This window comes from Eucyclogobius newberryi, unplaced genomic scaffold (genome assembly GCF_026437365.1).
Source record: "Eucyclogobius newberryi isolate DKJ021-1_F unplaced genomic scaffold, fEucNew1.0.hap1 SCAF_6, whole genome shotgun sequence".
Classification (NCBI taxonomy): Eukaryota; Metazoa; Chordata; class Actinopteri; order Gobiiformes; family Gobiidae; genus Eucyclogobius; species Eucyclogobius newberryi.
The window spans coordinates 12,430,646-12,453,814 of record NW_027316278.1 but is presented as its reverse complement, the minus strand read 5'-3'; the positions used below and the strand labels follow the sequence as shown (position 1 = coordinate 12,453,814).

At 40.2% G+C, this 23,169-nt stretch overlaps 2 protein-coding genes across 2 annotated transcripts in view; both read left to right on the top strand.

The window, feature by feature from the left end:
* Nucleotides 1-23,169, top strand: part of ap3m2 (adaptor related protein complex 3 subunit mu 2) — a 259,737-nt gene that overhangs the window by 118,301 nt on the left and 118,267 nt on the right. The gene's annotated exons all lie outside the window — the stretch shown is intronic.
* The window catches only part of sema4c (sema domain, immunoglobulin domain (Ig), transmembrane domain (TM) and short cytoplasmic domain, (semaphorin) 4C), an 87,335-nt gene that overhangs the window by 44,201 nt on the left and 19,965 nt on the right, over nucleotides 1-23,169 (top strand). Inside the window, exons 4-9 of the mRNA XM_072432794.1 lie at nucleotides 2,362-2,460; nucleotides 3,480-3,576; nucleotides 5,270-5,389; nucleotides 14,203-14,354; nucleotides 18,460-18,635; nucleotides 21,905-22,049. Of these exons, the coding sequence (XP_072288895.1) occupies nucleotides 2,362-2,460; nucleotides 3,480-3,576; nucleotides 5,270-5,389; nucleotides 14,203-14,354; nucleotides 18,460-18,635; nucleotides 21,905-22,049 (789 nt within the window). The remainder of the gene's footprint in view (nucleotides 1-2,361; nucleotides 2,461-3,479; nucleotides 3,577-5,269; nucleotides 5,390-14,202; nucleotides 14,355-18,459; nucleotides 18,636-21,904; nucleotides 22,050-23,169) is intronic.

Genomic DNA, 23,169 nt, shown 5'->3' with positions numbered 1-23,169 from the left:
CTATTTTTGATACCACAAGGATAGCAAAAAAAAGACTGCAATTTGATACACAAAATATAGTGTGTTATTTTTGTCTCGATGCTCCCTTTTTTTAGATTGGATAAAAGCTCAAACTCATTATAAAACTGCTCAGAAAAAGTCAAATTTTGATCTGTTTTTGTATTGATAAGCGTTCAAGTGAGCACGTAGTTTTGATACTAGTCTGAGTATCGATTAGCGTCTGATTTCCGATACTTTTGACAACTCTACCTTGGCCAAGACGCTCACTTTGCACGTGCTAAAACTGCGGCGCGAGTGTTCCAGCCGCAAAACAAACAGTGTTAACGATTAAATTAGCCTTCGAATTTGTCTAATTATTCATTGGCCTAACTAGACGTGCAGTGTCTGGCACGAAAGATTCCTCATTATCCCTTTAAGCAGCTGCAATTTTAACAGGAGCCGGCGCTAATGCCTCGTACATATGGCGATATATAAAACGTTACAGTGCAAAAGTCCCAATCCAACAGAAGCTAATCTAACAATGCGTTAGATTAGCAATTAGCTGTTTACGTCAAGCTGCCAGACAGTTCTCGTTGTAATCACCCGCGGCGATTTCGGAGGCTGTAAAAGCAGATTATTAAAATAAAATGTAAAAAAAAAATGCAAATTGTGATTATGTGAGCGGGGAAACATTCAAGTTGTTTCGATTTTTCCTCCAAATGTAATGGCCACATCATTTGAATGGAGTGAATTATTCATTGCGTTCCAGCATCTGTTCCCAATTGCGTTCAGAGAGTTGCATTGTTTGGCACAGCACGGGCATTAAAGGGCATTTCTCATAAAACGCTGCATATATTACAGTCCTAATCACACGCATATTGTTTAGATGAAGACAAGCTGTCGAGTTCTTGTCGTATTCAAAGGTTAAAGCAATAATTGTGCTGGTTAACTCTGCGTTTTAGAACCGGTCTTGTGTAAATATTTGGAGAGGAAATGATCTTGTAAACAAAGCGAATGTGGGACAGGAGGGACAAATGTAATGGGCGTGGAAAGTAATGGATCGTGATGGAAAAGTCAGGACTCGGCGGAGAACGTTGATTAAAATTGGCTTTCGAAATGTAGAATTGACTTATTGCTGTGATTCTAGCCGTGTCAATGAAACGGTGCGAGGGCGGGATATTAACTGTGGCTGTAAATTTGGACGAGGGCTGCGCAATTTTGGAAAAGCGTTGCGATTACCGTATTTTCCAGACTATAAGTTGCACCTTTTTTCATAGTTGTGGCCAGGGTGCAACTAATACTTATGTACTTTTACTTATATGTGATATTATTTGTTATTTTCACACTTTTTTATTCTCTATTATGCATTTTTTGGCTGGTGCGACTTATACTCCGATGCGCCTTATAGTCCAGAAAATACGGTAGATTTCAGATGTTTTAAAAGTACGATACTGTTCAGAGGCTTCATCGCAGACGTTTGAGAAAAGACTAAAATGTGAAATCCCATAAGAACTCAACTTGAAAATGCGAAATTTTGGCAGAAATTGGACACCTTTTTTCCCCCTTTGGATGCTTTATTTTTCAAAATTCTTACTTTCAATTTTACCCAGAGTTTTAAGTGCAGCTATGACCTATACAAAGAGAGGGTATTATCATCTAGATAAATGCAACCTTTCGAAATGATAAATGTGCAAACTCAAATTGTGATTTTGGTTCGAGAGTGCCTTCGTATTCATCATGAGTTTAATGGTCTTATACCTCAGGCTGCACGACTAATCATTTTTCAAGATAGAGAACGATTTCGAAATGCTGTGTCTTGTTTTTAAGGTGGACCATAAATGTAACACTTATATATTTAGTTATAGGTGCACGTAGGTTGTAATATTGGTTTAGCGTTTCTGTATGTATCAAAATGTAGACAAAAATGTGAACATGGTTTGAAGATCTGCAATACTGACTGAATAATGAGTAGTTTGGAGTAAAAATGCTACAAAGAGAGCTAATTAAAAATAAAAATGACAAACTTTATACCTTTTATTTGAAGGTTTAGGTGATATTTCTGCACTTTGTTGAGTCATTTCACAGACATTTCACATTTGCCTGATAATTAAACCTCAACAAATACGTTTGAAAACATGTTCTACTGACATCATTTTGCCCAAAAGTTTTTACCCAAAAGTTGAACAGTTTTGCTTTCTATTACAGCTTTAAATAGATAAAAAAAAAAAAACTCACCACGACAGAACTGCGAAACAAGGATTTACAAAGATAAACAGGGACATTACCACTGCGGCGTGAAACCCACACAGTTTTAGCTCAACACAGTTTCTTTTATTTGACACATTTCAACCACCTCTTTCTTGTTTTCTCTCCCCGTTTCAGACCGAGTGCTTCAACTACATCCGCTTCCTTCAGAGCTACAACCACACGCACCTGTACACCTGCGGCACCTACGCCTTCCAGCCCAAGTGCACCTACGTGGTGAGTCCCGCGCGACAGGTGTCAAGCCCACGCGGCCCCGTCTCGCCCCGAAGCCAGCGCGGGGTGACAAAATCAAAATAAAGACGGTGACAGACTCTTGCGCTTGTGTAAAATGTGCCAAGCAAGTGCAGCTCGCATGCGGTTTGTTGCTCTAATTCAAGGCGGCACAAAGAGTCTCTATTTTGAGCAGATTATGTGCTGAAAAGACAGTCAAAAGAAGTCAGTAGTAGCAAAGAAGAGCGATTTAATTTCTTTAATAAATTAATAATTTAATATCTTTGCAAATAAATGTTCTAAATTAGGTTTGGCTCAGTACGGTAATGTGTGTTAGCAGTTTAGCTCCGCCAAGGAAAACGTGTTGGGAGGTACAGTATGCATTTAAATCTGTCTAATTAGTTTATTTCACTCACAAATACTTTGGCACGTTGTTAATATCCACATGTATTTATTTTAGGCTCTTTAAACTCGGGTGGACCGCCCAAGCACAGCCAATCAGAGCGCTGCTTTCAGCTCTTACTTCCTTGTTGACAAGATATGAAATACTTTATCAGATGCAGACGGCTTGCAGCGGCCTCCTTTTTATCACACAACTAAATTTACCCATTTACAAAAGTAATGTCAGGTACGCCAACATTAAATATATTTGGAAACATTGGAAACATATTTTTATTGCCTATATTTGCCTTCAAATACAGGGCTTTTTTTCAAACACATAAGTTGTACTCGTGGTTTGTGTTTGTGTTTGTGTTTGTGTGTGTGTGTGTGTGGGTGTGTGTGTGTGTGGGTTTGTGTGTGTGTGTGTGTGTTTGTGTGTGTGTGTGTGTGTGTGTGTGTGTGTGTGTGTGTGTGTGTGGGTGTGGGTGTGTGTGTGTGTGTGTGTGTGTGTGGGTGTGTGTGTGTGTGTGTGTATGTGTCGTCGTGCAGCAGTGTCATGTGGACAGTAATAAATAGCGGCCAGCGGCACCACCTGAGCCTCTCTTCATCCCCTCAAACCTCCTTCTCTGTGTTTATGTTTGCAGAACGCGGACTACTTCACCCTCAACAGCGCCGCTCTAGAGGACGGCAAGGGCAAGTGTCCGTACGACCCGGCCAAAGGGCACACTGGCCTCATAGTGGGTGAGTATGAGCTGATAGAAGTCAACTTTATGGGCACAAATATAAATAAGTTCTTAAAGTTCCCAGTGTATTTGATTGAATAATTGCATGTTCCTGGTGAATACTTCTTCACAAACCAGATTAACGAGGCAAAAAGAATAATAAATGAACTGTTTTTTTCCAAATACTTAAAAAAAATGACTGAAAAACCTTGTCTGCTGTGTCAAATACTCCAACGAAAAACTGTATATTTGATTTCCACGGCCTTCAGAATATTGTCCAAAGACTGAAGTCGGGGAACACTTCATCCCGCCGCAGCTGTATTGTTTTTATATTCGAAGAACATTGTCTACACTCTATTGACATTCACATCAAACTGCAAATGCACAGGACCAGAGCCTGATGCTCCGTCCCAGCAGACCTGTTTTTACCGCTCCGACACGAGCATAAAATGTACTTCAAATCTCTGTCAGTGTTTTCCATCTGTTTTGTCAGTCCAGCGGCCCAATTTAACGCTGTAATGCTCAGGCTTCCCATCAAATCCTGTACAAGGGATTTTTTGTGTCCGTCCCTGGGCACAATGAGCCGTTATTTATTGTACAGCCAATGCAGGTTTTTTGGGGCAACAATAATATTTTGTCAGCACTATTGAGTTGCAAATAGAACAGTTTGTTTTGTTGTGATAAAACTTCCTTCCTTCTTTTTGTTTCGGTTTTATATGTAAGATTCAGCTGCGGTGTGAAGCCATTTTGGTACAAATTTAAAAACGGAATAAAAACGACAAATAAACAGCTGCCAAACTGTTTACCAGGCCAGCCAAGACCACACACTGTGACAAGTACTTTACAAATATGTTTGGATCTTTGGCGCTCTGGAACGGTATTCTGTCTCCTCGTATGCCAATGGTTGGGATTTTTTATTTGTATTTGTATTTGTATTTGAATGTACAAATACAAAACAGTAGTAACAATAGTGAGGACAACAAGGACAAAAACAGAAAAAGACAGACAGACAACACAGACATAAGACAAATAGATGGGTCAGTGTGTGTGTGTGTGTGTCTGTGTCTGTGTCTGTGTCTGTGTGTGTGTCTGTGTCTGTGTCTGTGTGTGTGTGTGTGTGTGTCTGTGTCTGTGTCTGTGTCTGTGTCTGTGTCTGTGTGTGTCTGTGTCTGTGTGTGTCTGTGTGTGTGTGTGTGTGTGTGTTTGTTTGTGTGTAAATGATCTTTGGTAAGAAAAACGCCGCTCTTACATTGAGGGTCTGTGTAATTTCTTCCCTTCTCTAATTTGTGATAAAGGTTCTCTTTTCTTACAAATAAATGCAGAACAAACGGTGAGACAAAAAGCTGTACATCATGTTTTTACCAGTAACAGAACACGTTTACTGTAACTAAAGACATTGTACTCTTCCCAACGCAGCTCATAATGATATAGCAGACAAAAGCAGTCTTCTTTCACCTCATTTGAACCGAACAACTTGTCATTGTGCATTATTTACATCACCTGTCAATTATGTAAGGCCTGGTTAGTGCATACTGTTTATAGAAATCGTTGGGATTAATCATATAGGTTGTTTTTATTATTGTTCATTGTTTTATGTTGTACCAAATCACCAAAGCAAGTTCTATGTTTGTGAAGTCTGTCATTAGCAATGGCAACAAACCGTTTCTGATTGTGATATACATGAAATAAACCAAACCCTTGCATTTTCACAGATAAAGAGCTGTACTCGGCAACCCTCAACAACTTCCTCGGAACCGAGCCGGTCATTTTGAGAAACCTTGGCCAGCAGCACTACAGCATGAAGAGCGAATACCTGCCCGCCTGGCTCAACGGTAAGACCAGAGTCGTGCGCTTGAAAAACACACAGAAAAACACACAAAAAACGTGGTCTGAAATAGCAAGTATGTCAAGGGAATGACGACCTGAAACGAACGGCCTGATAACACGTTTGGCCCAGAGCCGGGGTCGTGGAGGTTAATGTTAAAACGAGCCGGCGGCGAGGAGAGCGGGTCAGTGACATCCTCGGGCCGGAAGCAAAAAAAGCAACAACAAAAAAGCGGCGTGATGAGACGGGCCCGACCGACCGACCGCCCACGGGAAAGAGCGTTTTTTGGCGTTCTCTGGACAAACAAGCGCAACAGCGAGCAGATTTAACAATTGCAATGAGTTTATTTTTATGTAAATGCGATCCCGTTTTGGAGAGCGAGCGTATTCCCCACAGCGGCGAGCGAGCGTATTCCCCACAGCGGCGAGCAGACTGTTACATTTTGGGAGCAGGACAGGAGCAGACTGTTACATTGGGGGAGCAGGACAGGAGCAGACTGTTACATTGGGGGAGCAGGACAGGAGCAGACTGTTACATTGGGGGAGCAGGACAGGAGCAGACTGTTACATTGGGGGAGCAGGACAGGAGCAGACTGTTACATTGGAGGAGCAGGACAGGAGCAGACTGTTACATTGGAGGAGCAGGACAGGAGCAGACTGTTACATTGGGGGAGCAGGACAGGAGCAGACTGTTACATTGGGGGAGCAGGACAGGAGCAGACTGTTACATTGGGGGAGCAGGACAGGAGCAGACTGTTACATTGGGGGAGCAGGACAGGAGCAGACTGTTACATTGGGGGAGCAGGACAGGAGCAGACTGTTACATTGGGGGAGCAGGACAGGAGCAGACTGTTACATTGGGGGAGCAGGACAGGAGCAGACTGTTACATTGGGGGAGCAGGACAGGAGCAGACTGTTACATTGGGGGAGCAGGACAGGAGCAGACTGTTACATTGGGGGAGCAGGACAGGAGCAGACTGTTACATTGGGGGAGCAGGACAGGAGCAGACTGTTACATTGGGGGAGCAGGACAGGAGCAGACTGTTACATTGGGGGAGCAGGACAGGAGCAGACTGTTACATTGGGGGAGCAGGACAGGAGCAGACTGTTACATTGGGGGAGCAGGACAGGAGCAGACTGTTACATTGGGGGACCAGGACAGGAGCAGACTGTTACATTGGGGGAGCAGGACAGGAGCAGACTGTTACATTGGGGGAGCAGGACAGGAGCAGACTGTTACATTGGGGGAGCAGGACAGGAGCAGACTGTTACATTGGGGGAGCAGGACAGGAGCAGACTGTTACATTGGGGGAGCAGGACAGGAGCAGACTGTTACATTGGGGGAGCAGGACAGGAGCAGACTGTTACATTGGGGGAGCAGGACAGGAGCAGACTGTTACATTGGGGGAGCAGGACAGGAGCAGACTGTTACATTGGGGGAGCAGGACAGGAGCAGACTGTTACATTGGGGGAGCAGGACAGGAGCAGACTGTTACATTGGGGGAGCAGGACAGGAGCAGACTGTTACATTGGGGGAGCAGGACAGGAGCAGACTGTTACATTGGGGGAGCAGGACAGGAGCAGACTGTTACATTGGGGGAGCAGGACAGGAGCAGACTGTTACATTGGGGGAGCAGGACAGGAGCAGACTGTTACATTGGGGGAGCAGGACAGGAGCAGACTGTTACATTGGGGGAGCAGGACAGGAGCAGACTGTTACATTGGGGGAGCAGGACAGGAGCAGACTGTTACATTGGGGGACCAGGACAGGGAGAAGTGGCACGCCAAACAACCACGAATGTTCCACACACAAGTCAACACAATGCAAGACGACTCTTATTCGGTACACGGACGGTGCGCGGCGAGAGTTGGCACTAAGTTTGTTATAGTTTTACGACGACGTGTGTCTAAAAAATGCACATGGGAAGTCTTTTTATGAATGCTGCACTTTTGTTGCTGGGATAGTCGTCAGCCATTCATGAGGACAACAGAATTAAATGAGGACATGAGACATAATTTGACTTGGACTTTATGGTTTGATTTAGCATTATTTTAGCTTATTTTAGTTTAATTTTTAAGGCCCGAAGTCACTGGGATAGGCTCCAGTCACCGCGACCCCGAAAGGGAATAAGCGGTAGAAAATGGATGGATGGATGGATGGATAGTTTAATTTTTAGATAATTTGGCTAGTCAAACGATTATTTCTATTGTGCGTTGATACTTGTAAATGTATTATCTACCAAATAAAGGTAGAAATATAGCTTTTTAATAGAGATTATTCATGAATAAAGTGTATTATTGAGGATTGTCACAAATAGTTTGATCTTTTTTTTGACATTTGAATTTAATAATGCTGCCGTCCTTTTTGTAAAATGTTCGAGTTGTATGTTTTTTGTATGTCCAAATAACAATTACGATGATCAAAGTTCAATCAGAAATAAAACCAGTTCCGGTGCTTCAACGATGCTACTCAAATCAATACCAATTTTTACGATATCAGCACTTGAAAAACGCATTTATTGCAATTCACGCTGCAATAACAGTGTCTGCCGTAGTGCTCGCCGGTGGTGTAGTGGTTTAATGTGTTGCACTGTGGTTTTTTGCACCTCTGCGTCGTGGGTTTGAGATGTCTCCATACTCTCTCTCTCTCTCTTTCCTCTTTTCACACTCTATTTGTCCTGTCATATTAAACCCTCAGGCCAGAAAAAAAATGATACCATCTACTGCAGTTGATATGGAAAAGGTTATAGAATAAAATGATCATAAATTCTCTGCTCTACATCTATTTGAAACGGGAATATTAACTTTGTGCAGTGTTGTCTCAGGAGCAACCGCAGGGATGCAAACTTGGTATAAAATGTTCCACAGAAGCACTTTTTTAACAACACAGCAAGTTTTAACCTTTCCTGTGTGTTTGGAGCAGTGTTTTTGTCCAACCGTCTGTGGAATCCATCGTCAAGGCCTCATCTGCGTTTCGCAAAATTAGCCAAACTAAATGAGTCTCTAAAGTATTTCCGCTTGGACGCCGCGGCCTGTCCGTCTCCGGCCATCTGTTGCGCCACATCCCAGTGCAGGACATTAGCATTCACAGATACTCATGTCAGCTATGCCCCATGCGAAGACTTGGGATGTAACTATATGAAACTCTCACGGTACGATATTTATGGTGATATTGTGTTGTGACTTTTTCCTTTTAAAAAGTGTTTGTGCGAACCATTGCTGTCATGTTCTAAAGAATTAACATATAAAAGTGGTTCAAAACGGTTATTCCTTCATGGTCTATGTAGTTCCTTATGTATTTTTTAGCTGTTGCTGCATCAAAACAATAAATGTGATCAAAGTAGCTTATAGTTTGATATGTTGTGATGGCCCACGATGTTATTGAAGGATTTATCGCAATATTTCAATATAAAAGTGCTTCAAAACTGTTATTTCTTCACGTTTTCTGCTTTGAAATGTAGCAAAGGATCATGGTCTTATGTAGTTCTATATGTTTTTTAGCTGTTGCTGCATCAAAACAATAAATGTGATCAAAGTAGAATATAGTTCGATATGTTGTTAACCCTGCGACAAGTTGGCCACTGTCCAGGGTGTACCCCGCCTAAGGCCCGAAGTCACTGGGATAGGCTCTAGTCACCCGCGACCCCGAAAGGGAACAAGCGGTAGAAAATGGATGGATGGATGGATGTTGTGACGGCCCACAATGTTATTGAAAGACTAATCGCGATAAGTGCTTCATAACTATTATTCCTTCTCGTTGTCTGCTCTGAAATGTAGCAAAGGATCATGGTCTTATGTAGTTCTGTATGTTTTTTAGCTGTTGCTGCATAAAAACAATAAATGTGAACAAATTAGCTTATAGCCTTATTATGTTGTGACGACCTATGATGTTATTGAGAGACTTATCGCAATTTTTCGGTTATTGTTTCACTAACAAGGACCACAACCTGGAAACCAGAGAAACATAATATAGAGAGGAATTGGTGCCGTTTTGGGGCTTCCAAAGATAAGCGCTGCAGGCTCCCGTCAAGAAGATAAAACTGAATAATTAGAAGAGAAGACACAAACGCCGAAGTGTGTGGCGTAAACGCTGAAATTGTGTAGCCACCGGAAAGGAAGTGGATGAGGTGTGGTCCTGCTCTCCAACGTAAGATAACAGACTTATCTTCATTACATCCCTCTAATCAAGTCGCAGTTGTGTCTTTGAGGTATAACTTCAGTTTTGGAGTTGACACGGATCCTTTATGTGCTTTTCACTGCGTTGTGTTTGCCAGATATGCAAGTAATAGATAAAAGTGGATGGATGGAGAGTGTAAAATGTTCCTTTAACTCTTTTGGACTTCCTAGCAAACTGATAACCGAACATGGTCAGTTCACAACGTCTCCACGATTGACCGTCCAGAATCCATTGATTTCATTTTCAATTTTCACCTCGACGGACACGCCGCAAAGAGATTAAATATGTTTTCAAATGACAGACATCACAATGGTGGCGATAACAGCGCCGGCTTCTTTTTTACTGCAGTTTCATTAAAATGTAAAAATGAGAAACAAGCGCAGACACGAGAGACGCGGGAAATGAATCGCGGTGCGCGGCTAAAACGAAGGATCATTATCTTTTGTGGGACGTCTGGGTAAAAAGGGAAGGGAGATGGCGACTGCGCGAAAGCCTTGGACAGATATTTTTGACACGCTGCACAAAGAAAAGCGCACATTAAAGGTTCTTTTCTGGTGGATTGTCCGCCGTCTGCTTGTCTCCATGAAGTTGTAATTGCTTTGCCTGGCCACAGTAAGACATTAAACGTACGGGGCCGTATTCTGAGCCATGACAACGCCTGTAAATGAATAAACGCAAGACGGATACGTTTAATGTTATGGGTTTGTTAAAGTGCCTCTGACAGGTCGGACTGTGCATTGAACTAAAATGCAGTGCAGTTTAGGCTTATACCGTATTTTCTGGACTATAAGTCGCACCGGCGTATAAGTCGCACCAGCCAAAAAATGCATAATAGAGAAGAAAAAACATATATAGTCACACTGGAGTATGAAATGCGGTTGCAAGTGTGAAAATAACAAATAATAAGACATATAAGTCGCTCCGGAGTATAAGTATATAAGCATAAATTGCACCCCGGCCAAAACTATGAAAAACGGTGCGACTAATAGTCCGGAAAATACGGTAATTTAACTTCCTGTTTGTAATTGATTTACACAGCAACCACCGCGCCAAAACTCATCTAACATCACAATTTTTTAATGACATATAAAACTATATGAAGTGTGGACGCGGAAGTGATGTCACACTTAATAATCTCGTGCTGTGAAACATTTCGAGTGAAGCAACAGTACTGTGTCTCCATGGAGATGAGCAGATGCCAAAAAGTTACTAAGTGCACCTTTAATTAGACTGTTTTGTATTATTTTTTCTATAGCGACAAAAAAGACAATCTAGTTTTAGTTATATTCTTATAAGAGGAAGCATCTCAAAATGGTTAACAATTCAGTTAAATCTGCATCGTAACATGTAATATGTATCTACTGTGTTCTCTTAAACAGAAAATGCATTCGTAAATGTCTTATTATATTTATTTGATACGTTTTGGTTTTCATTCGGCACTAAGACTAAGGTGTAATGACAGGAAAATAATTGGGAAGTTGAGCTGAAATGAGAAAACAGAGATACACAGCCTAAAGTGAGCGATAAGGCAAATTGTTATTCCTGACAATACGGGTCCGGTATCAAAACGTAGACCCACAAAGAAGAGCGCGCTCACCTCACACGGGGGTGAAGTGAAGTGTGGGCAGGTTTGAGACAAAATTGGGGTTAAATCGTGCTTTGGAGGCAGGCGTTGGCGCTGTCCAGTCAGCAGTGTCCCAGACTGTCTGGAGCGCAGCAATATGCAAACTAACTCACTTTAATCCAAGAAGGAGCGAGGAAGGAGAGACGCTGCATTTAAAACAGTGAGATGTACACCGTGTTTGGTTCAGGTCCATTATTCATCTGATTTGACTTATTATCCTTTGTTTGGACGATTAGTTTATTGCATTAGTTCGTGCTCAGAAGCAAATCATTGTGTTTAGATGAATGTACCTTGCTGAAATCATTTTAAATTTGTAATTCTTACCTACTCTGGGCAGAGGTGGGTAGAGAGCAACGTTACTTCAAAATAATATTACTCAAGTAAAAGTACTCCAAGAAAGAGCTAGTAATTAGTGTGAAGAAAGTACTTTGGGGAAACTGTTTGTCTGTCTGGACGTAACATCTGATTTATGATTTGAAGTTAATGTAAATTCAATGACAAAACAATTCATAATAATGCACAATATCTGGTATTTGCAAAGGATCAAAGGACAAATCATTTTAATATTGTCAACATAAAGCTTTTGTCATTTGCAGATTTACTCCCGGTGCGAAGAGGGACCAAAGCGTTTACTCAAGTCGAATAAATTACTCGAGTATGTGTGAAAGTACAACTGTGAAACGTACTTTACATGAAGAGATGAGAGCCATTTTGAACATGGCTGGCTTGCACTTTACACTTTGTATTCCTTTACTAGATCCAGTCCACATTGTTTTACATTGATAATAGTTGTAACAAAAAGAAATATAACTTTTCAAAAAGGAAATATCTGTGTTTGCAATTGAACTCTTCACATATTCTTGAAAAAGTACATTCTGTGTCATTACTGGAGTAACGAGACCTGACGTTCAGAACCTTTAAATGCAGACTTTATACCTCTAGTCGTCAGTATGATTAACAATAACATATAGTAAGCCACACTGAATCTCATATTTCTCACAGCGTTTTCGAGTTGATATTGTACACTTTAAAGATTACGGGGGAAAGAGGTTTTTATCTCCGAAAGGGCAGCCTGTCCGGGAAATGATAAATCCACAAAAAATCCTGCCAATCCATTTCAAATCCATCCTAAAAACTGATTTATTTCGTTTTCTAAATCTAACACCTTGGTTTAATGAGAACTCAGGATTCAGAGCGACGAGAGGAGGATGAAGGAGGTGTGGAGCTCTAATGGACCATTATTATTAGTAGGTCCCAGTGAGGCAGATCAGGGCTGATGTAATGTGAGGAGAAGACTGGAAAAGCAGAGGTGAGAAGAGGCTGCGTGGTTCACTTTGGTCTTAGTTTGTGTCTGTAGCGCGTGAGAAAGAGCTCAGGCAAATGCTGCTGGGTTTTATTCAGAGTGATGCATAACAACTCATGTAGATTATAGTGTAAAGAGTAGAGACGGGCCACGTCACAAGAGATCATGTTTTTGTTTAGAATATTTAATAAATAAATAAATACATTTTACTTTTTAAAATACAGATTATTAAATGGATTTGTAAAATATTACTTTATTCATTTTCAAATCATCCAAAGAAAACCTTTTACCTTCACCGTTAGCTTTTCCGCTGCACTCCGGGTCCTCCTGGATAAAGTAAAGCAAATAATATTCATACTAGTGAACTCGTAAGGAGCTCTCTGATTGGTTTACAAGTGGGTTTACCCATTGCTCCAACCAATCAGAGAGTCTCTTTCATTATTTCACTTTACATTAGCCAGAAGGACCAGGAGAGCCACGGTAAAGATGAATTGAGAAGTTAGTTGGAGAAGTCGGTGTAATCCCTCATTCATCCAGGAGTGTTCCATTGTAGAAAAGGATTGAGTTATATCATCTGGATTCTGTTTTTTAGACAAATAAACGTTTTGACTCTCATCCAGGAGTCATTCTGTATTTCCAAATCGAGTCTGAGTTCCCAGATTCGATTTGCAGATTGAGTGACTCTTGGATGAAAGTCGAAACTTTTTGTTTTTCTATAAAACAGGGTCCAGGTGATACAACTGAATCTTTATCTACAATTCACTGGAGAAGCTTATACACTTTGTGGATTTGTAAATGTATTGTATTAAGTCATGGCTTTACTAAATCTACTTCTAAAAATACTTTTACTGAAATGTATTATTAAAGGCGCAATGGACGATTTTTCGGCGATTTGAGAACACAGGCGGAAGTGCGCATGCGCACTCCCCCGTGCGGACTGATACAACACACACGTGTGTTTGTTTATTAGCGCGACGGAGCGCATCGCATCTCTCGTCTCCCGTAGATTTCCGTCTACTTCTGAGTCAGCTCGAACTGTCTTTCTCCGTCTTCATTTTGCCCCGTACACTGAGGGAACTATATTATGATAGATCAATGCGCTTAGACACGCGGAACCGTGCTGCTCGTGGGACGAGCCTCACGCGGCTGCAGGTGAGCAGTAGGTGTGTTTTATGATCGATACGTGGCAGAACTAATCGGCAGTCCACGCCACAAGGAAATAAGACTCAGATTTGGGCCAAAAAAATCGTCCATTCAACCTTTAAATGTTTTTAATAAAACATGTAAATGTTTTTAATAAAACATTTTGTTTACCAAATTGTGTGTTAAAATTTGCTTTTATTAAAGCATTTATCAATTCATGTAGTAAATTGTCTATTTCTAAAAGTATGTGTTAAGTTATGTCTAAATCATATCTGATAGACTCTTTTAATGAAAGCTTTACTCCATTACACGTGGCTCTCAGGTCCTCAAATTATAGTCAAGTTGCAGAAAACACTCAAGGAAGTCATTTGGATATTTTGTGTTTACAATAATATCTTTGATTCTGTTTTACTATCGTTACCATCAGCACTAAACGCATGCACATCATTATAAGTGGATTCTGACATTTACAAACAAGAATATTATGTCTTTACTCTTGTCTATTGTACATAACCAGGTTCAATCACATTGATTCATGTGAAGCAGAAACAGAGACGTTTGTGTTGTTTTACAGAGCCAGACTTTGTGGGATCGGCGCTTGTCAGAGAAGGCCTGGGCAGTAAAGATGGAGATGACGATAAGATTTACTTCTTCTTCAGTGAACGTGCTCTGGAGCTGGACTGTGACACGGAGCTCGCTGTGGCCCGTGTGGCTCGAGTCTGCAAGGTGATATACCACTCTGATTTACTGTCCCATTACAAGTGCCCTCAACTGTGTGACACTGAGAGCCAACTTTATCCATTTAACTTTTGAAGGAGAATACAATAAGAGAAGAAGAGAGTACCAAATCATTGAAAGTACTATCAGTTTTATTGATATCAAAAGTCTCATTTTTAGCTATCTGTACTTGTTTGAGAGCAGGTTTCTGTACTTTCGACTCTATTATATTTTTAACTGGACTGGAAAGTAGAATGGAGTTATTTTCACCACGTTCATGGTGACATCCTGACTAAAGGTTTTGAGTTAAATTCTCAACTTTGAGCAAACAAAAACATTATTCTTGAAATTCCTTAGAAAAACTATTTCTACTTGAGTCATTGTTTTCAATCTTTTATCCGTACGTTTTACTCGAGTGACCAAATTGAATACATGTTCAACCACTGCAAACATTTTGATACTAATCGATTCTAAAACAAGTGTAAAAACTAGATACTCATTTGAACAAGTATTGATACTCAAAATTCACATAAACATGACAACGTTTTATTTTTTAGAATGATTTTGAGCTTATAGTATAAAGACCACATGGCAACATAAATAAAATACTATTATTATGAGTGGAAAATTACAGCATGATCTTAAAAGAATTTGCATTATTTTGTAATCGTTTTGTAATCAAATCTGGCATCGAGCCACTAAACGCTCAACAATGACTTTTATAGAGGCTTTGACATCTTATAAATGTTGTCTATGGGTTGGTACCAGTCGACACTCTGGATTAGTCATAATTTGCAGGGCTTATGCTAACAGCTAACACAAACAGCTATAGTAATACCTACAAGGGGCCGCTCCGGACTCTTTCAAACCTTACCGGACGAGCCGAGTTGCTAAGCGATTGATCGCACGAGCATCGAACGCCGCGTCTACTTATTTATACATCTATGTTTTATACTAGACTGTTCCAAAGTAGCAGCATCTCCATAGCCCCGAAGGTGACAGACCCTCCTCCTGAAAGGTCACAGCACCTTTAAAGCATTATTACCAGCATTGATTATGTGAGAGCCAGTGTAGCATCGCCCAGTATAATGTCTATTGTTCAGTCCAATCAGTATGCATTTTAGCACTTTGAATCTAAAATCACACTCTTGGCTCGTCCTCATCTGTTATTCGTCTCTCCAGCTGTTTTGGCATCTGCCTTGTAATGCGCTTCCACATTTCCCCTCGCAAAGCCACACGCGGATCATGCTGGTACAGCTCCACTACAGAAAAACAAGAAAAACATAATGAATTTTAATGCCACCCATTATTTCAAGTCAGATTTAACCGGCTTTTCTTCAGCACTAAGTTGGATTTTGTTTGTGTTTTCGCTGAACAAATTGAAGATAGGCGTTACCCCGGCAAAAGGAAGCGTCGCCTTTTGAGTTTCTACAAACCACCGGGAATAATGAAATGCATTGGAGGCTGTCCAAATTCAGTTAATGCCTGTGTTTGTGAAAAGTACGGTAAACAAAAACTTTTAGAAGGCAATGGTTGTGGATCGCAATGTTATCCCTGATTTAATGACATGTAGCCGTAGATTCTCTTTTAAGGTTTGTTTAATCCGTCATATCTGTTTACCAATTTCGTTAAAGCTCATTAAAGTTTTGTTAAAGTATATTGTATTCCAACAGCAACCCACGATTAGACACGACGGCCAAATAACTTCATAGTTTTATTTACACTCTATACGACAGGTTAGACTACACGTTTCACTCAAACATAGAGAACACAATTATCAGATTTTAATGAACATTTTGTCCCCAGTTTGACCATTTTTGTAAATGTTTATAATTGTGCTTCCTGGTTGGACATGAGCAGCAAATATGACATAAGTAGATGTAATTCCTCAACTGTTTCCCTAGCAACCATACTGAAAACAAGAGCCAAAATACACTTTTTATTTTGCTGAATGATCGTTTAAAGTGTCAGAAAAATGTGTCAGTTCAGTGTAAATGGTCTCTGTGTTTTTAATGGCACGTCGCCTTTTGATGACATCACAGAGGGATTCAGTTTCAGAACTCAGATCTACTTCCTGTCATGTTAAACTTTGATTTTTCAAAATGTCTTCACAAACGGTAACTTAACACAAGTAAACGTAGGATGATAAATTATTGAAATATTATATTGTATTTGTATGTTTTTTGTTTTGTTTTTTGTAAGTATATTTGGCCCGTTTCACTAGTAGTTGTTGTGGTAAGTAGAATTGACAGAGTATCTCATATTTGAGTGAATCTGCCGTCTCTTATTGCGGTAGCTGTCGGGGGCAGCAGTGTTTACCCTTTTCCTGTCAGTAACCTAAACCCAAAGGCAGCTCTGAGGAGACGAGTGAAACCAAGCAGAGGCTGGAGTTTACAGGAAGTGCCATTTACTATCGTCACCGTGATCGACAATAAAGACGACCGTGGATGAAACGAGGACCAGATGCTCCAACGCCGCGATCTGCACCGGAGCCGTGAATTATTCAGCGCACCCTGCAGACCCGACCACGCCCGAGGCCGTTCCCGCTCTTTTAACGTGTTTCGATGTGATTACCGAGGCTAATGAGAGGAACGAGCCGACCGCATTACACCACAGAGCGTTGTATTTATATTTCACGATATGGAAGAAGTGGAATATCCCAAAAAATATTACTTTTACGGCGCGGTGTTTGCAAGGTTTTCTTCTTCATCGCAAAACCTAGTCTTGCAGATGACTAACTTTTTAAACTGTTTTTTTAAATTATTTATTTTTGAATGACCTCCACTACAATTTATATCACGGCTACTGCACGTGCACTGATTAAGCATTTTCCTACTCGACCCTCGGGATGTCATGAATATTGTGACTTTTAGAGGTACAATTATTGACAAAAAAAATCCCAGTTGAATTAGTTTTAATACATTACTGTTCCAATTGTATGTGACAGGCTTTATAAAAATCTAACTTTGAAATCAGTTCAAAGTTTCTGAATGCGAAAATGCCACATAAAAAGCACTACACATTTAGATGTTCTTTTTTTAATCCAGTGTTTCCCATTAGTTTTGCTCTTAAAAGTCAAAAACAAACTGAACTGTGAATTTGTATTGAAAGAAATAAGTTTTTTCTTGAGAGAGAAATAACTTTATTCCATCTTTAAAATCAGTCCTTTTTGATCAACGAGGCAATAATTGACATTATATTAAATCACGTTATTGTTGCCTCTGCCACTAGAGTCTCGTATAAAATCTAAAGTCTCACTTGATCGGTTAAAGAAAATGGTCATAAAAGTGGTGACTGAGAAATGCTCATGTTTTTCTTGAGCGAGTTGTCTTTGCAATTTAATATTTTGTGACTTTGTGTCGACTGCTGCCTTGGCCACGTTGTGACACAAAGTCGTACATAATTGTTTATTTTCAAGCTACAAAAAACACTCAAATACGAACCTCAAATATATTGAATTGACTGACTAAACCTAATATTAATGTGTAAATGATCCTCTGAAGCGGCGGACAGACGTCGACAGAAGTCGTTTCATCTCCACGCGCGCTCAATCCAGGGCTAATATTATTCCGTAAAGCAGTAATAGCAGCTAAGCCTGTGAGAATGTAATATTTAACACGCTGCGCCAAAGGTAAAACTAGGGCACAGAAATGGACTAAAAACACATATTAACCGCTTACAAATGCAATCAGCAATCACGTTCATAGTGTTCATCATATTCAATCACGTTGCAAAATCAAATAGCATCACATTGGCTTTAAAATCTATTATTTATAGTTGTTTTTTAATTGTTTTTTGCCTTTGTGCAGCGTTTGGAAACGGTTTTCTATGCAAAACGTGCTCTATCAACGCAACGATTTTGTTCTCGCTTTAAAGAAACGCACACAAATCCGTAAAAGTAGCCGACTCAAAAGTACTCCAGACTGTAATGTACTGTTTTGCCGCATATTCCATCCTAAACAGAAAATGATAATTACAAGCCATACGTTTTGTGAAGTGTTTTGTGTAGAACCTTGAGAGCTTTCCTTTTGATTAGACACTCGACATATCTGGTTAAATGGCACCATTTTCCCCCTTCACATTGCGTCTTAAGATGTGCGTCGGTGTGTTGCAGGGAGACCTGGGCGGCACCAGGACGCTGCAGAAGAAGTGGACCACCTTCCAGAAAGCCCGGCTGGAGTGCTCGCTCCCCGAACGCCACGTCTCCTTCAACAACCTCCGCGCCGTCTTCACGCTGCCGGGACAGGACTGGAGAGGCACCGCTTTCTACGGCATCTTCCACGCACAATGGTCAGTGTCCTCGGGCAAGACACTAATCCCATCTCCAGTGTCACAATGTCATAGATGATGATTGAATACTACTAGTACTATTCACACAAGTCCTTTTCACGTACCTCTTTATCTTGCTGCTGCTGCTGCTCCTACTTTTCATTACAACCGCTTTTTTCACTCTTCTGAAAATATGTCTGCTCTAATGACTGAGTAATGTAAGGTTTTGGAAATTAAGCAAGCTTTTATCCGTGCACTCAATTCCACCTGTTTGGATGGAGGGTGAGAGTTTAAAAAGACTTGTCCTTAGCGCCTTAATAAATATCTCTCTGAAGGTTCCTGCAGTAATATTATTCCTTATCCGTCATGAAAAATATCTTTAATTCTAACGTGTTTAGGTTTCTGTACTTAAGTCATTTCTGCAGTTTAAAGTACATTTAGAGCAGGCATCTGTGCTTTGTACTTTGCTGCTTTTTTTTACTGGACTGAAACGTATAAAGTAAATTTCTGTTTGGTAAATGGGTTATTTTTTAGCACGTTCGTGGTGACATCCTGACTACAGGTTTTGGCTTTGAGCAAATGAAAACAAATATATTAAAAATCCACTCGAAAAATGTATTTGTTGACTAAAGATCAGCACAACATTTAAATGTTTAAACTAGTACTTCAATACTTCTATTTAAGTCATTGCTTTATGTTTTACTCACAAGTAATTCTCTTTATTTGGTTCTGGTTTGAGCCCATTGGTTCATTTTGGAATTTTGTCCCAGTTTTGACCCAATCTTGATGTGGTGTGCTGTAATTTAAAACAAACTTTGATACTTCCAGGAGACTTATAGGTAAAACTCAGGTATATTCATTAACAATATGAAGATTTTTAGATGTCATTATGTTAAAAAGGTTGTTGATATTAGGGGTGAATAATCTTGATATCTATATATGTTCTTATTTTATTTATCTAACTCTTTAAAAGTATTAGTTGATGTTTGATTATCAGAAAGATGTCTGTAAATGTGTAAAAATATCCCTTCAGTTTACAACTTACCTTTTTTCTTTTTCTTTTTAATCAGCTTTTTGTAGCATTTTTTACTATAAATTATAAACTGGACATTCATATTTTGCACGTCTTCAAAACAACATTCACAATATTATCAAAATGTCTATATATCGCCCTGTTCCCGTGGCTTTTTGAAGGAATACCGTATTTTCCGGACTATAAGTCGCACCTTTTTTCATCGTTTTGCCCGGGGTGCGACTTATACTTACATTTATACTTATATACTTATACTTCGGAGCGACTTATATGTGATATTATTTGTTATTTTCACACTTGCAACCGCATTTTATACTCCAGTGCAACTTATAGTCCGGAAAATACGGTAAACAAGCGTGAAACATTAACAGCTGCCACATAAAGTAACAGGTGTAAGGTTAGAGAGGTTGTTTGGTGGGTAAAGTTCAGTGTCTGGAGGCGTTGATGCCCTTTGATGCCAGTCCAGCTGCTTTGAACCTCCTGCTTTGTTTCTCCCGTCGCAGTTGGCCCAAGTCTTCTTTAAAACCCTTCCTCTCCTCCACACGACGCACTGGGGACTCCTTAAAACCGCCGGGCTTTAATAGAGATCACATTAAGATAATTGGACGTTATGTAAATCATGGCGGCAGTCGGAGCAATAATCCGACAGAATGTACGGACTTTTAAAAGTGTCACGGCGCTAGAGCCTTATGAAACGGCTCGGCTCAGTGGTGTTTCCAGTGAGGTGCTTTCAGCCAGCGGAAGGACGTGTAAATGAATAGACTCGACCTTTTCAGCGGGTGCTCACTGCGCCGAGACAAGTTGACGTTTTATCGCGTCAAGAAGAAGTGAGTTTGAAGCGTGGACGGATGTACACAAATAGATTCATTCATTTTGACGTTATCTCCAGCGCAATCCATTAGAATAGTTGCACGTTTCATGTCTTTCCATATTGTTATTATTATTGTATTTATTTAACCAGGTAAAAAAAACAATATTGAGATTGAAACCTATTTTTCAAAAACAAGTGACTTTTTCAAATATTTGTTGAATTTAGAGTAAGTTTAATCCACATTTTTGTCCTCTTTTCCATTAGTCAATTGAGTTCAACTGGTTTAGTCCTGTTTAGACCTGGTTTAGTCCTGTTTAGACCTGGTTTAGTCCTGTTTAGACCTGGTTTAGTCCTGTTTGGACCTGGTTTAGTCCTGTTTAGACCTGGTTTAGTCCTGTTTAGACCTGGTTTAGTCCTGTTTAGACCTGGTTTAGTCCTGTTTGGACCTGGTTTAGTCCTGTTTAGACCTGGTTTAGTCCTGTTTAGACCTGGTTTAGTCCTGTTTAGACCTGGTTTAGTCCTGTTTGGACCTGGTTTAGTCCTGTTTTAAACCTGGTTTAGTCCTATTTAGACCTGGTTTAGTCCTGTTTGGACCTGGTTTAGTCCTATTTTTAAACCTGGTTTAGTCCTGTTTAGACCTGGTTTAGTCCTGTTTAGCCCTGGTTTAGTCCTGTTTAGCCCTGGTTTAGATCAGGTTTAAACAGTTTGAAACTTTACTTTTTGTGTCAGTGCTATTTTAGCATGTTTTACTCTAAATGAGACACTCATATTCTGAATTTGGATGTACTCTAATGTGGCTCTTCTGGTGGGGCTCTGCCGCCTGCTCTTGTCGCCACAGAGACAGATGGTTTAATGCCATGCTCCAGAACAATCCAATCAAAAGTAGTTGACGTACAAAAGGTCGAAGCTTAAGGAACTAAAAGCAGAATTGCATATAGCAAATAATTCTGATTGAAAATAAGAAATTGGAAAATGTAACATTGTGAACATCAGCCAGTGTAAATAAATAGTTTATCTTTGTTTAAAACTCGGCGTGCAATGTCCATTCTTAAGCAATTTAGTGTTTACTTAGACAGTAATTAGAAAATAACTTGTCACTCCTTAAAGGACATTTTTATTGAATTTATTTCTGAGCGAACATCTGAAAGTATCCAGCTTAATCACACCCCTGAGTCACACATCAATACTTAATTTCACTCCCTACTTAAAAAAAAACCTCTCCAGCTCCCAAAGTAGCCATTAAACCAGAGTGAAATTCCTGATTTGCAGCTATCCTGGATGTGTATCAGCGGCATCCTGCAGGAGAACATGTCATCAGAGAGCATCAGTGGACAGCCCTGGGCCTTTAACACGGGACTAGATATTTAATGAGTTATTTGGCATCGTCAGTGATATTATGTAACCCTGAAAATGTCTCATACTCCGTCTTTTTCTGTCTTGCTGCAGGGGGGATGTGGATGTGTCAGCGGTGTGCCAGTACCAGATCAATGACGTGAAGAAGGTTTTCGAGGGGTCGTATAAGGAGTACAGGGAGGCGTCGCAGCGGTGGGGGCGCTACACTGGAGCCGTGCCAAACCCACGACCCGGATCGGTGAGACGCAAAAACACTTTCAGCCATTTTGTGCCAACACCAGTCACCAACCATCTGTTTAGAAAGTTATTCCATTTTCTTTTTATATAATGAACACAAACAGGCTGAAGAAAACCAGAGCGTGAAAGACAAAGTGAAAGATTAAATCAAAAAGGGGAAAAAAGAGTTTCCCAAAGAGTAATCCAGATGTTTGATGTTGTTTCCGTCCCATCTTTGATAATCGGCTTCGTCCCTGTCATACTTTTGTATATTGTATTGTATGTTTATACAAAGGAGGAACTCATGAAACTGCGGAGAACCATCGTCTTACCCAGAGATCGTCACGTTATCCCGGCGGACATGCTCATTTTTCCCCTCCATCTTTCCCCTCCATCCCTTTTAGGGAAATGGGAGGTTTTGTCTATAGGAGTTTTTGTTTATAAGAGTTCTTCTATTGAGAGTGTTTTTTAAACTTCCTATATTCTGTGATCCGTCCTTTTCCTCTGTATCTGCTGCGTTGTATCAATGAAATTTCCCCATGTGTGGACAATACAGGATTATCTTATCTTATCTTATATATTTCTGCTGTTGCCAAAAGTACGTTCCACATGTATCCATCGATCGTTTCCGTTGTTGGAGTTTTATGTCTGAGCTACATTGTTTTAAAGACAAATGGAGTGTCGATGTTGAGGACAGATTACAAAACCTCATTGATCTCAGTCCAGTATTTATGAATAATCCCAAAACACATGATAGTTTAGAGATGAGCCCCTTGAAAGCCACAGGTTTCTCTAACAACCAGTGTTTCCCTGTGTCTAATGTGCACTTTGACGTGTTATAATGTGATTTGTGTGCATGTGATTTTGTGCTCCTCCATTGAGATGTATTATTTGTTCCCATTCTTCATCAGTTATAAAAAAAAGTCCCCCTTTTTCCCATTTATTTTTTATTTGTCCAGCTGAATTGTGGTAAAAATCCGTAGCTTTTTCTATTTCTCATACTCTTTATAGAACTCGTTATAGAATTGATTTTATTATTGATATATATTTAACAGTAATGCAGTGTTTATTTACGTGAAATCGTTTTTATTCACGGGTTTCAGCTTCTGAATGAGGAAAAAGTACCACCGTCGTTGCCGTTG